This window comes from Bos indicus x Bos taurus, chromosome 28 (genome assembly GCF_003369695.1).
Source record: "Bos indicus x Bos taurus breed Angus x Brahman F1 hybrid chromosome 28, Bos_hybrid_MaternalHap_v2.0, whole genome shotgun sequence".
NCBI classification, from domain to species: Eukaryota; Metazoa; Chordata; class Mammalia; order Artiodactyla; family Bovidae; genus Bos; species Bos indicus x Bos taurus.
This window is the reverse complement of record NC_040103.1, coordinates 8,511,918-8,526,506: the sequence shown is the minus strand read 5'-3', so window position 1 is coordinate 8,526,506 and position 14,589 is coordinate 8,511,918. Positions and strand designations below refer to the sequence as shown.

Genomic DNA, 14,589 nt, shown 5'->3' with positions numbered 1-14,589 from the left:
TATCCTCTTTGCCTTATTTGATTCTATAGTGATATGGCTAATATTTATAGAACTCTCTTCTCACTTTAATTTTAAATCATTCAACATAAAAATGACTGGTCCTTGCATAGAAAGAACTCATAGTTTTTTAGTTGTTCGTGTTAACTTCATTTTCTAAAAGAACTATTTTAATTTTTTCCGTGAAACGGATATATACATACATAGTTAATTTACCTCTCCTTTCATGTTTCTTTTACCTTTGTTTATCTTTGTGTAACTTCTTTTTCAATTCCTTGGTCTAGACATATTGGCATTTTATAATCTTCTGCCATAATAGTTTACATTACTGTTTGTCATATAAGGTAAAAACTTACTAAAATAACTACTAATGTCATAATCATATTACTGAATCAATTGGTTAACTGGAAAATGTTAAAATACCTACCTAAAATGTCAGAATACCTATGTAGGGTAAAATATCTACCTACCTATTAAAAAAAAAAGATTATTCTTCTTTTTAAAATGTTGCAATGATAAAAGTACTCTGAGCTTCTTTAAGTGTGTTTTTTTAAAGTGAAGGTATTATTAGCATTTTTATAAGAAAAGGAAAATTTCATGCCACATGATACTGCACAGGGAGTTAATGCTGGAGCTCTGATTTCAGAGATGCTTGTATGTAGACAATTGCATTCTGAAATCTTAAAATCAGTTTCTTTGAAAATTTTTCATGTCTTTAGTTACCTAATTTATGAAATACTTTATAAAAACCTTTGGAAAAATCTTTTCTTGAGCAAATATGTAAATATAATATGTATTTATTTGCATTAAGTTGTAAGGAGAGGGAGAGGGTGGGAAGATTTGGGAGAATGACATCAAAACATGTAAAATATCATGTAAGAAACGAGTTGCCAGTCCAGGTTCGATGCACGATACTGGATGCTTGGGGCTAGTGCACTGCGACGACCCAGAGGGATGGTATGGGGAGGGAGGAGGGAGGAGGGTTCAGGATGGGGAACACACGTATACCTGTGGCGGATTCATTTTGATATTTGGCAAAACTAATACAATTATGTAAAGTTTAAAAATAAAATAAAAAAAAATAATAATATTTTTAAGACTGTAAAAAAAAAAAAAGTTGTAAGAAGTATAATTCCACCTCATTGTGGTTTTTAGTCATCTCCTCTTATATAACTAGAGTGGAATTTCTTAGACCTACTTTTCAGTAAAACTGAAATGACCTATAGTTTGTTAGGACACCTATTTTTTGAGGTGTTAATCAAGTTGGCTAAGAAATTCTGGAGAATTATGCTGTGTGAATTTCATAGTGTATAATGGTTAATATCAGTTCCTTAGATTTTTTTCTTAAAATACTGAAGCTGTCTTCAAAATGACTTTTGAGTAATAAATATCTTATTTAAGAAAAATGAACAAACATTGCAACTTTTGCCTTAATTTAATTATACTGATCTTATAGAGTCATCAGTCTGAAGAAGAACTGTCATCCCAGCCTGGTGATTTTTCAGAAGAAGCTGAGGATTCTCAGTGTTGCAGTTTTAAACTTCTGGTTGAAGAAGAAGGTTATGAAGCAGATAGTGAAAGCAATCCTGAGGATAGTGAAACCTGGGATGATGGTAAAATATCACTGAAGTACTTGTGACTTCATTTGAAAGTCAGATTATTAACTAGCAAATGGTTCTTAATAATATCACTTTAGAACTTTTATTGCCTTATATTTGTAAAGTGTATTGCATCATTATTTGATCTTGACAACAAATTCTGGCATTCTTGTAAGCAGTTTGAAAGTGAAAGTGAAGGTCGCTCAGTTGTGACCGACTCTTAGTGACCCCATGGACTGTAGTCCATGGAGTTCTCCAGGCCAGAATACTGGAGTGGGTAGCCTTTGCTTTCTCCAGAGGAATCTTCTCAACCCAGGGATCGAACCCAGGTCTCCTGCATTGTAGGTGGATTCTTTACCAGCTGAGCTACAAGGGAAGCCCAAGAATACTGGAGTGAGTAGCCTATCCCTTCTCCAGTGGATATTCCCAATCCAGGAATCAAACTGGGGTCTCCTGCATTGCAGGTGGATTCTTTACCAACTGAGCTAAGGAAAGCCCCTGTAAGCAGTTTAAATCAATGAAATATATTTTTGTTATCACAAACATTGATGGAGTGTCTAAGAATACACGGTGGAAGAAGACTCTGCTTTTATATGTATTCTAGTGGAAAAGACAAGAAATATCAGAAATAAGCAGTATGAAGAAATAAAACAGGGTGATGTGATAGTGACTGGGTAGTCAAAGAAAGCCTCACTGAAGATGTGTTTACATTGAGGCCTTGATAGAAAAGATCTATCCAGCGGACACTGACAGGAAGAGTTTTGAAAGCAGTTTGTTACAAAGATTTAAGTAATACAAGGAATACAGACATCTCTTTGTGGCATCCAAGAATGCTGCAGCATAGGTTTCTTAGTTCACCACAGCCCAGCTTGTCCTTAAGATGGAAATAACATTGCATGTGATCCTTTGTTTCCAGGCCGAAATCTTGAATAGAGTAGAATGGAAGATATGGATTGAATAGAGCCAGGAGATTTCTGGGAGGGCTTTATCTTTTTATTTGCTTGTCTTATGACTGTGCCAATACTGTTAGTCTTCACTAAGTTTGCAGTAGTTATTTTCTTCAATGGCTGTTGTCTCTTTCAAATTGAGTGAATGGGAATAATCACTGATGTCCTACTTAAAGGGCTTTGATGGACCCATAGCAGGTGGTTTTTTTTTTTGTTTTTTTATTTTACCATTAAGAGAGTAAAAAGAACAAAGGAACAGCCACAGATTGAAAGCCTCATACATATATATTCTTGTGACTTACTTGATTTGTTAAACAAACTTTTTTCCAGCTTTATTGAGAAATAATTGACATACATCACCGTATAAATTTAAGGTGGTTTGATTTACATATATTGTGAGAGGATTACCACAGTAGTTTTAGTTAACATTTACTATCTCATATAGATACAATACAAAGAAAAGAAATAAACATTTTTTCCTTGTGATAAGAACTCTTAGTATTTATTCTCTTAACACCTTTCCCGTATATCGTACAGCAGTAGTAACTATAGTCACCATGTGGTATGTTACATCCCTAGTCCACCTTCTTCCACTTCCCACTCCCCCTTCCCCCCTAAGCAGGTGCTTTTGAAAAATATTGCTATAATAGTGTCAGTTTTATCATAATACAGGCATGATTTAATAATGATAGATACCCTCCTTTGTGTAAGTTTGCTCACTAGATCTTAAAGAATTTTGGTCCAGGTAGAAATTTATAAATTTCTTACCTATATGAACTTTTAAAAAGAGTACAGCAGTTTCTTTAAAGAGCATAACAGTTAAATTTTCCAGAATGTAATATTCGGTGAGGCAGTATCTATATCCCACTGAGAAAAAGGTCAAAGTATAAAATTCATCCAACCAATAGCCAAACCTACTGTTTTCACAGAGATATAAGCAAATGAACTACCCTATGATTTATGTATTTTGGCACCAGAAAGTTTGGGATAGTACTTTTTTCCAGTTGTCTCATAGGAGTGTATTAAATATGCATCACATGTCTATAAAAATTACTGTTGATAGTACTTGTGCTTCTAGTGAAGACCAAAATTACTTTTAAGGCTACTTGTTTATCATCAAAATATCCATATGACTTGATGATTCAGGATAATTACTGTAGTCAAAAATCAAGTAGTGGGAAAAGACCTTGTGAGCATCTTCTTATAAATAGCACTTTTGCCACTAGATCTCCTAAGTGGTGAATGAGATGTGAAACTTTTTTCAGTGCTTAGGAAGGGAATAAAAAATAACCTTTTCTTTTTCTCCTTTTAGGGGTAGACTTAAAGCCTGAAGCAGAAAGTTTCATTGCATCAAGCAGTCCAAATGACTTACTTGAAAACCTTTCTCAAGGGGAGATAATTTATCCTGAGATTTGTACGTTGGAATTAAATTTGCTTTCTACTGGTAAAGCTAAACTTGATGTGCTTGCCCATGTATTTGAGAGTTTTTTGAAAATCATCAGACAGAAAGAAAAGAATATTTTTCTACTCATGCAACAGGTAAAAGATATATTTAATTAAATGTGATCAGTATTTATCACACACATGCCCTAATTACTCATCTCTTTATTTATATATAATCCAACTTGTCTAAAATTCAGATGATTACTTACCTTTTATAATACTTTATGGTATATTTTTAGTACAAGTGATAGGCTAAAAATCTTCTGCTTCCATAGTTTTCCAAAGTAGGATAAAAATCAGTGTTGTCATTGGCTAACTATAAGAATCCTAGTGTATTTCTGAGAACAAGTAATATTTTTTAAATTGCATTTAATTTTGATATATGGTCATTATTTTGAAAAATCAGAAAAAACAGTATGAAAAACAAAATGAAAATTATGTGTAACCCTACACATAGCATTCTCTCCACTTATTTTAAAATATCTAGATATGTATACAGTATCAGTTCAATTCAGTTGTTCAGTCATGTCCGACTCTTTGCGACCCCATAAATTGCAGCACGCCAGCCCTCCCTGTCCATCACCAACTCCCAGAGTTCACTCAAACTCACGTCCATCGAGTCCATCTTTGACCCTGATGCTGGGAGGGACTGGGGGCAGGAGGAGAAGGGGACGACAGAGGATGAGATGGCTGGATGGCATCACCGACTCGATGGACGTGAGTTTGAGTGAACTCCGGGAGTATACACGGTATATACTATATACCGTATATACAGTATACTATCAAGTAATTTATTATGATATTACTTCTTCATGCTTTCATGAGGTAAGAAATTTAATTTTTAATTTTTTGTTTTTTAATCTTCAGGGAACTGTGAAAAATCTTTTAGGAGGATTCTTGAGTATTTTAACACAGACTGATTCTGATTTTCAAGGTGCGTTGAAACTTTGGTTTTAAACAATAGCTTTGAAATAATTTTGTTATGTGAAATGAAGAGTTGACAGTAATAGCTTCCATTGGCATAGTGCCGTGTGGTTTCAGAAGTAGCTTTATATGCATCATCTCTCCTGTTTCTCAAACCAATACAGTAGACATAATATAAGTATCTTGAATTTCTAGAGAGGAAAATCTAGATTCCAAGTGATCAAATGAGTTGTTCAGGGTCATGCATTTAGAAGTGGCATTGCGAGACTGTTCAGTTCAGTTCAGTCGCTCAGTCATATCCAACTCTTTGTGACCCCATGGATTGCAGCACGCCAGGTTCCCTGTCCATCACCGACTCCCGGAGCTTGCTCAAACTCATGTCCATCGAGTCGGTGATGCTATCCAACCGTCTTGTCCTCTATTGTCCCCTTCTCCTCCTGCCTTCAGTCTTTCCCAGCATCAGGGTCTTTTTCCAATGAGTCAGCTCTGCACATCAGATGGCCAAAGTATTGGAGCTTCAGCTTCAGTCCTTCCAATGACTATTAAGGATTGATTTCCTTTAGGATTGACTGGTTTGATCCCCTTGCAGTCCAAGGGACTCTCAAGAGTCTTCTCCAACACCACAGTTCAAAAGCATCAATTCTTCGGCACTTAGCTTTCTTCATGGTCAAACTCTCACATCCATACATGACTACTGGAATAACCATAGCTTTGACTAGACAGACCTTTGTTGGCAAAGTACTGTCTCTGCTTTTTAATATGCTCTCTAGGTTTGTCATAGCTTTTCTTCCAAGGAGCAAGTATCCTTTAATTTCATGGCCACAGTCACCATCTGCAGTGATTTTGAAGCCCAAGAAAATAAAGTCTCTCACTGTTTCTATTCTTCCCCATCTATTTCCCATGAAGTGATAGGACTGGATGCCATGATGTTCGTTTTTTGAATGTTGAGTTTTAAGCCAACTTTTTCACTCTCCTCTTTCACTTTCATCAAGAGGTTCTTTACTTCCTCTTTGCTTTCTGCCATAAGGGTGATGTCATCTGCATGTCTGAGGTTATTGCTGTTTCTTTGGGCAAACTTGATTCCAGCTTGTGGTTCATCCAGCCCGGCATTTCACATGATATACTCTGCATTTAAGTTAAATAAGCAGGGTGACAAAATACAGCTTTGACATATTCCTTTTCCAATTTTGAACCAGTCCATTGTTTGATGTCTGGTTCTAGCTATTGTTTCTTACGAGACTGTAACCCAGTCTAAAGGATTGCTGCTCTGTCAGGTATTACTTGAGTGCCTACTCTCTTCTTTGTACTTTCACAGACATTTTAGAAATTCATAATGAATATATAATATGGTCATATTATATATACTAGATAGAACCCTAGATTTTAGCCCTAGAAACCTAAAGTTTAATTGGAGGATTAAGGCTGACATGCATAAACTGTCAATTTGGGCTTGTCACATATTTTCTCATGGTTAAATTCAAGTTATGCATTTTGGGCAGGCATACCTCAGTGCATTATATCCAGGGGTTCATGATATCTGTATCTTAGCAGTGATGATGTTGCCTTTGATCACTTGGTTAAGACAATATCTTGCAAGGTGCTTCCATTGTTAAGTTACTATTTTCTCTTTATAATTAGTGTCTTGTGGGGAGATAGCTTGAGACTATGTAAATATCCTTTTTCTGTCTTACTTTAACCTACTCATTTTAGTATCCATTGATAATTTTTGACTGAAATAATTAATATGGTGGTATTTGTCAAATAGGAATTTTCTATTTCCATGATTCCTTCATTTCTTAATTGGAATTACACTGTGAGGAAAGCCTTCCCTTCTTCTCCATTTACTTAATTATGGCTATATGTTTATATATTGTGCTGGCACTTAATGGACCTTTTTAATCTGAAGACTTATTTGTATCTTAGCTCTGAGAAATTCTATTCCATTATCTTTTAATAACAGCTTTATTGAGGTATAATTCATGTACTTGAGATATAATCAACATACTATATATTTCACCCATTTGAAGTATACAGTTTACTGTCTTTTAGTATATTCAGAATTGTCCATTTTAAAATTTTTCTGTCACTCCAAAAGAAAGTTTTACAGAGAGTTTGAGCCTAGTATAGAAAGTACCTAGGTTAACATTAGTATATTTGCTATAGTTAATGTACCTATATTGTTAGATTATTAACTAGAGTTCATAGTTTATTCAAATTGCCTTCATATGTACTTAATGTTCTTCTTCTGTTTAAAGATCTTATCCAGGATTCACATTGCATTTTGTTGTCATACCTCTTTAGGTTCCCTCTTGGCTATGACAGTTTCTTAGACTTTCCCTGTTTAATGACCTTGAGAGTTTTAAGGAGGACTGATCATGATGTCTTCCTACTGGAATTTGTCTGATTTTTTTTCATTGTGTATCTCACTGTAGTTTTTATTTGCATTTCCATAATGATAAGTGATGTTGATCATCTTTTCATGTGCTTGTTAGCCATTTGTATATCTTCTTCAGAGAAATGTCTATTCAAATCATTTATGCTTTTTAAAAATCAGGGTGTTTCTTTTGTTGTTGTTGAGTGTTAGTTATTCTCTGCATGCTCTAGTTACTCTCTGTATACTCTGCATAGCAACTCTTCTGCTGCTGCTTTTCCCCTTGGTTAGGCAACTCGGCCAGTCTGCAGACTTTACAGTTATAGTTGGTAGCCCTAATGCATACATCCTGCCTTTTGTTGGCAGAATCCATTCAGTTTCTTTAGAGAACAGTTAACAAGTTTGGGGCCTAATGGTAAATGATGAATTATCTGTGCTGAATACTCAGAATAAGGGAGAGAGGTACATGTTCACAAACAAACCTTTTATTAATCCCTGTGCTTGCAGCCCTGTTGTTACTTTCTCCCCAGATTTTGCACAGATTGGCTCTCCATTCCTCTGAGTCCCTTTGTAATTCAGAGAGTCCTAGGCTGCAGCTTTCTCTTTTACCTCTCTATCCTTCCATCTGCAGGAAATATTTTTAAATCTCTCACTTGATGTGCTTCTAGTGCCCACTGCCTCCCCTGCTTTTTTCCTATTATGGGTTTCTTCCTTTTTGTTATTCTGTACTTTTAGTCCAGTGACTTTGTGGTGATAGAGGGGTGTGTGTGTCTGTGTCTCTAGTCCCCCATTTTGAACTGGAACCAATTAGTTTTGAACTGAAAAAAAAAAATCCACACACATACACTTTACTTTGGTCATATTATTTTCTTACTCTAAAACCTGTAACTGATTCATGTTCAGTTCAGTTCAGTTCAGTCGCTCAGTCATGTCTGACTCTTTGCAACCCCATGAACCTCAGTACACCAGGCCTCCCTGTCCATCACCAACTCCTGGAATTTACCCAAACTCATCCCCATTGAGTCGGTGATGCAACCCCTTCTCCTCTCGCCTTCAGTCTTTCCCAGCATCAGGGTCTTTTCCAGTGAGTCAGCTCTTCTCATTAGGTGGCCAAAGATTTGGAGTTTCAGCTTCAACATCAGTCCTTCCAATGAACACCCAGGACTGATCTTTAGGATGGACTGGTTGGATCTCCTTGCAGTCCAAGGGACTCTCAAGAGTCTTCTCCAACACCACAGTTCAAAAGCATCAATTCTTCGGCTCTCAGCTTTCTTTATAGTCCAACTGTCACATCCATACATGACCACTGGAAAAACCATAGCCTTGACTAGATGGATCTTTGTTGGAAAATAATGTCTCTGCTTTTTAATATGTGATTCATGTTACTTACAGGATAAAGTCCATGCTATTTCTTAGTCTCCTTGCAATTTTCTTTCTGTGTCAGTTCATGGCTTCTATAAAACATGTTGCTGAAACAGGACTTCTGTTCTTAGGTTTTGTATCAGAATTATTTTGTCATATCCAAAAGGGAGATAATATTTATTTTGTAGGACTTTTTGTTTAGGATCAGCTGAGATAATGCATGTAAATATACTTTGATCACTTTAATATATATGCAATATATATGCTACAAATATTATTTATTATTTTACTCTCAAATGTTCTATGAATTTGTGTATTATACATGTAATATATATATAGCATATGTAATATATACAAATATTATTCATTATTTTACTCTCAAAAGTACTATGAATTTGTACATTACCAGTTATATTTCATACTAAGCCTCATGATAGAATAAAGTGTTCAAACTAATCTTTTTTTTAATTTTATTTTATTTTATTTTTAAACTTTACATAATTGTACTAGTTTTGCCAAATATCAAAATGAATCCATCACAGGTATAAATGTGCTCCCCATCCTGAACCCTCCTCCCTCCTCCCTCCCCATACCATCCCTCTGGGTCGTCCCAGTGCACTAGCCCCAAGCATCCAGTATTGTGCATTGAACCTGGACTGGCATCTCGTTTCATACATGATATTTTACATGTTTCAATGCCATTCTCCCAAATCTTCTCACCTTCTCCCTCTCCCACAGAGTCCATAAGACTGTTCCATACATCAGTGTCTCTTTTGCTGTCTCGTACACAGGGTTACTGTTATCATCTTTCTAAATTCTATATATATGTGTTAGTATACTGTAATGGTGTTTTTCCTTCTGGCTTACTTCACTCTGTATAATAGGCTCCAGTTTCATCCACCTCATTAGAACTGATTCAAATGAATTCTTTTTAATGGCTGAGTAATACTCCATTGTGTATATGTACCACAGCTTTCTTATCCATTCATCTGCTGATGGACATCTAGGTTGCTTCCATGTCCTGGCTATTATAAACAGTGCTGCGATGAACATTGGGGTACACGTGTCTCTTTCCCTTCTGGTTTCCTCCGTGTGTATGCCCAGCAAACTAATCTTTAGTGATATTTAAATGTTTTCATAATTTTTAATATTTCTACTTTTGTTTATAGCATCTAATTTTCTCTTTAGAAAGTTATAGTTATAAATTAAACATTTTCAACATGAGAAGGTAGCAGACTCTTTTACAGTACCTAACAGCGTCAGCTTATTTAAGAAATACTGTATTAATTTATGCTTCTTTAAATAACCTTATTTTACTTTGAGCTAACCACTCTTTCAGAAAAGTGGTTTTACTGTTTTTTTGTCAGCTGGTTAGTTGGTTTTCATTTAGTGATATTGCTATTTCTTCAGCAAATATTTGGATTATTAGATTAATTATAATCCATTTAAGATGTGACAATAGTATTGATATTTAATCTCTTTCAGTGAAATTGTTTTTTCAGTTCCTTTAATTATTGTATATTGGCTTTAATTTTTCCCCTCTCTCTTTCTTTAATTTAGCATGCCAGAGAGTACTGGTGGATCTTTTGGTATCTTTGATGAGTTCAAGAACATGTTCAGAAGAGCTAACCCTTCTTTTGAGAATATTTCTGGAGAAATCTCCTTGTACAGTAAATATGCTATAATTTGACATTTTTTCACTGATGCCTAATAGAATTTTTTTTTTTTTAGAAATCACTAAGCTCCCTCTTTTGATGTGGTAACTGTTATACAGTCAACTCCATGTTATTGTGTGAAATTCTCAATTTTTTTTAAATTTAATTTAATTTTTTTTGCTGTTAATATCGGGTCTTTCCCTGCAGAGTTTTTTAAAAAAATTTATTTATTTTAATCGGAGGCTAATTACTTTACAATATTGTAGTGGTTTTGCCATACAAAATTCTCAATTTTATTATTATACAATTTTAACTATTTCACTTCTGTTTTGGCAAGCTAGATACATCATTGGGGTCATAATCCCTTTACCTGATTCCACCCCAAGTCTATGTGCTTAAGAAATGCTGAATAATTTTAATTACTAAAGATAATTATGAGTAATGATAACCATTTTGAAGGTTATCATGTTTTTTAGAAAATTATTATTCACTCTTCATTTATCTTCTATCACTTGTCTGTTGGTGCAACTTAGTGATTTTTAGACTCTTCTTTGCCGAGAAGCCCATTTTTATAATGAAATCTTGACTCAAAGCTTAAGCATTAAAACAGAAAGCCTTGGAGCTACTTTCTTTGAAGTAGGATTGGAGAATGTTCCTTGAGCCCTGCCTGTTTCACCACCCTACTTGAGCCTTATAGATTCTGAAGGAGCTCTGTGGAACATGAGGTCAAAAACCACTAGTGCAGACAATTGAGGACTGACTATATATTTATGGGATGTTTCTGTTCTATTTTTTCTGAGTTCATTTATCATAGTAATCGACATTAGATGTTATTTTATGAATGGGTAGGACATTGTACTGGCTTAATCTTTTCTATTTTTTTTTACTAGTCTCCTTAGTCGTTGCTTTTCCCTTTAATTAAATACTTGTTTCCTCTCATCTCTTTTGTACATTCTGTGTTTCAGTTTAACCAGAAACTTGTAATTATAAATAAATCTAAAAAAGATGAAAATTTTTTATTTGATTAGGGAAAAGGCATGTAAAATAAGGTGGAAAGTAACTGAGCACTCAATTTTACGAAGTCAGTCATGCCATAAATACCATTCAGAAACCTAAAGAATTTTCAAGGTCTCTGGTTCTATCCCTCATTTAAAAATAATTGAGAGAAGTAACTGTAGTGCACTTGGAAATAAACACCTTTCTTTGGTAGACAGTAGACATGATTCCCGATACAATCATTGTACTTAATTTCTAATACTTAAAACCAGCTCAGAACTTTTTAGGTTTGAACCTTTTTAAAATCTTCTAAATCTAAAACAAATTAACCACAAGAGATTATATGTTTTAAGACTGAAATCTCTTTCATATTTTGAAAAGTGAAAGTGAAGTTGCTCAGTTGTGTCTGACTTTTTGCGACACAATGGACTATAGCCTACCATGCTACACCGTCCATGGGATTTTCCAGGCAAGAGTGCTGGAGTGGGTTGCCATTTCCTTCCCCAGAGGATCTTCCCAACCCAGGTATCGAACCTGGGTCTTCTGCATTGTAGGTAGACACTTTACCGTCTGAGCCAATATCGTAACACACAAAAATGAAAATTTTAATGATATAGTAGGTAGGAAGTTATTTAAATATAAATGCTGATATACATATGTGTATGTTTGTATTTTTGTTTATAACCTGATTTTCAAGATTATTACGTACCTTGTAACATGGCTGTAAAGTTTTGTTTGGTTTTCTCTTCCTTTAGGAAATTCTTCTTCTGGGTATTCTGAAAATTGTTGAAAGTGACATTACTATGAGTCCTTCACAGTATCTAACCTTCCCTTTACTGCATACTCCAAATTTAAGCAATGGTGTTTCATCACAAAAGTGCCCCGGGATCCTCAACAGTAAGGCCATGGGGCTGTTGAGAAGAGCGAGAGTGTCACAGAGTAAGAAAGAGGGCGACAGTGAGAGTTTTCCCCAGCAGCTGCTTTCCTCTTGGCACATAGCCCCGGTCCATTTGCCTTTGCTCGGACAGCCACACCTGTCAGAAGGTTTCAGCATTTCCCTGTGGTTTAATGTGGAGTGTATCCATGAACCTGAGAGTACCACAGAAAAAGGAAAGAAGACAAGGAAAAGAAACAAGTCACTGGTTTTATTGGACAGTAGTTTTGATGGAACAGGTATGACAACAGCATTATCTGTGTACTAAGACTTTTCAGAAGGCAGTTTTAGTTGAGCACTAGGAACACAGTGATACTCTGACTTACTGTCCACACGTTCTTCATGGAATGCCTGAGTGATGGTAGGTTCTGACGTACCAAAGCCTGAGTGGTCGGACAGCCTTAAACACTATTTTCTTCTGTACTTTTGCTTAGGGTGGGGTGGGAGGGGGAGTATGAGGAGGGAGGCAGGTGGACCACCACATACACAACTGCTCTGGGATCACCAGCCCCATTTTATGCCTCTGTCGTGGTCCCATTACTGGGTTAGGGTGGCTCCTGATACTTGAAAAGGAAGGCGTAGAACCCTGTAGCCGCTTTACCATCCTTCTCTTAGCTGTTCCCTGTCTCCTGTCATTCCACCTCCATTTCATCTCCTTTCTCTCTTGTAGTTCAAGCTCTCCTTCTTACGCTGTATCTTACCTCAGTGCCTCTCTCCTAGTTCCTGTCACAAAATGTGTAACCCCATCAGCCAACCTCCAGAGTGAGAATAAATTTCATTCCAGTTCTTTCTACAGCCTATTGAATCACTCTTTTGTGACTATGAAACTGCTAGGTAGAAAGGACTTGTTCATTAAAAAGCAGTTTATGGTGGTAGGAAAATGGGCTAATTCTTATGGTCTGTGGAATGAATGAAATGACTGAGCCAGAGGTTTGGCTTCCACTGACCTATAGATAGAGAAGAAAACCTTAATGACACTGTCAAGACTGAAGGGTGGGAAGTGTCACCTGGTATCTACAGTTGGAGCTCTGAGTCTACTTTTCCACAGACATATTTCCAAGTTATTAGCATAGCATACTTAGGTATTTTTATGGGTTAGCCTAGGAAGTTGAACTTTTAAGAAATCTTAGCAGATAATTTAATGTGTTGGGTAGTTAATACAGTTTTCTTTTATAAATTGTACATCTAAAGAGCAGAGCAAAATGACCTAATACAGAAAACTCTCCATGTACATTAGATAGCACCTCATCGGTAATATCACATGTACATTGTTTAGACCTGTCAATTCTTAGGTGGCAAAATTCAATTTACATTACTTTTCCACTCAGTTTTTGTCAGATGCTTGACTAATCATCCTAACATCTTTTTTTCATAGAGAACAACAGACTGGAAGGTGCAGCATATGTGAATCCTGGTGAAAGGCTCATAGAAGAAGGTTGTGTTCATATGATCTCATTGGGATCCAAAGCACTGATCATCCAAGTGTGGGCTGATCCCCACACCGGCACTTTTATCTTTCGGTAATAATTATCCTCAACTCTGCCCCCCATGAATAGCTTAGGTATTTAAATAATTTATGTAAAAGACATTAATGTGAAATCTGCTATAAAGATAATTGTGACAAAATAGAAAACTCTTATTTAAAAAAAAGGTAGATTCAAACAATATAATCTTTGTAATAATATATAAAATCTGTAATTAAACTCTAAGTTCACTATGTTAATTCTCAGTGTATCTTAGACCAAATACTTACTTAAGTCTTATATATGGATGTATTCTATCTGATTGCAGTGATCTTATGATGTTGTTAACAGGCAGCTGTTTTTCATGGAGATTATATATTTAATAGCCATTATCTCATAGACTTAGGTTCTCATTGCTGTCTTGTCCTTTTTTCTTGGCTCCTTTGTTAACTAGTATAGATACAAGTCTTTTATTTGTATTGAGTGAATATGAATGGTATGATACTATTTTTATAAATATGTAAAAGTTGGATCATAAAGAAGGTGGCTGAGTGCTGAAGAATTGATGCTTTTGAACTGTGGTGTTGGAGAAGACTCTCGAGAGTCCCTTTAACTGCAGGGAGATCAAACGAGTTAGTCCTAAAGGAAATCAGTCCTGAATATTCATCGGAAGGACTGATGCTGAAACTGATGCTCCAGTACTTCAGCCACGTGCTGCAAAGAGCCAACTCGTTGGAAAATACCCTGATGCTGGGGAAGATTGAAGGCAGAAGGAGAAGGGGATAACAGAGGACAAGATGGTTGGATGGCATCACCGACTCAATGGACATGAGTTTGAGCAAACTCTGGGAGATGGTAAAGGACAGGGAAGCCTGGCAAGCTGCAGTCCATGGGGTCGC

At 35.9% G+C, this 14,589-nt stretch overlaps 1 protein-coding gene across 4 annotated transcripts in view; it reads left to right on the top strand.

The window, feature by feature from the left end:
- Window positions 1–14,589, top strand: part of LYST (lysosomal trafficking regulator) — a 176,246-nt gene that overhangs the window by 54,820 nt on the left and 106,837 nt on the right. For all 4 annotated transcript variants that reach the window (XM_027530926.1, XM_027530925.1, XM_027530923.1 and 1 more), the window contains 6 exons: window positions 1,454–1,610; window positions 3,855–4,081; window positions 4,853–4,919; window positions 10,203–10,312; window positions 12,049–12,466; window positions 13,603–13,747. In XM_027530926.1, the coding sequence (XP_027386727.1) occupies window positions 1,454–1,610; window positions 3,855–4,081; window positions 4,853–4,919; window positions 10,203–10,312; window positions 12,049–12,466; window positions 13,603–13,747 (1,124 nt within the window). The remainder of the gene's footprint in view (window positions 1–1,453; window positions 1,611–3,854; window positions 4,082–4,852; window positions 4,920–10,202; window positions 10,313–12,048; window positions 12,467–13,602; window positions 13,748–14,589) is intronic.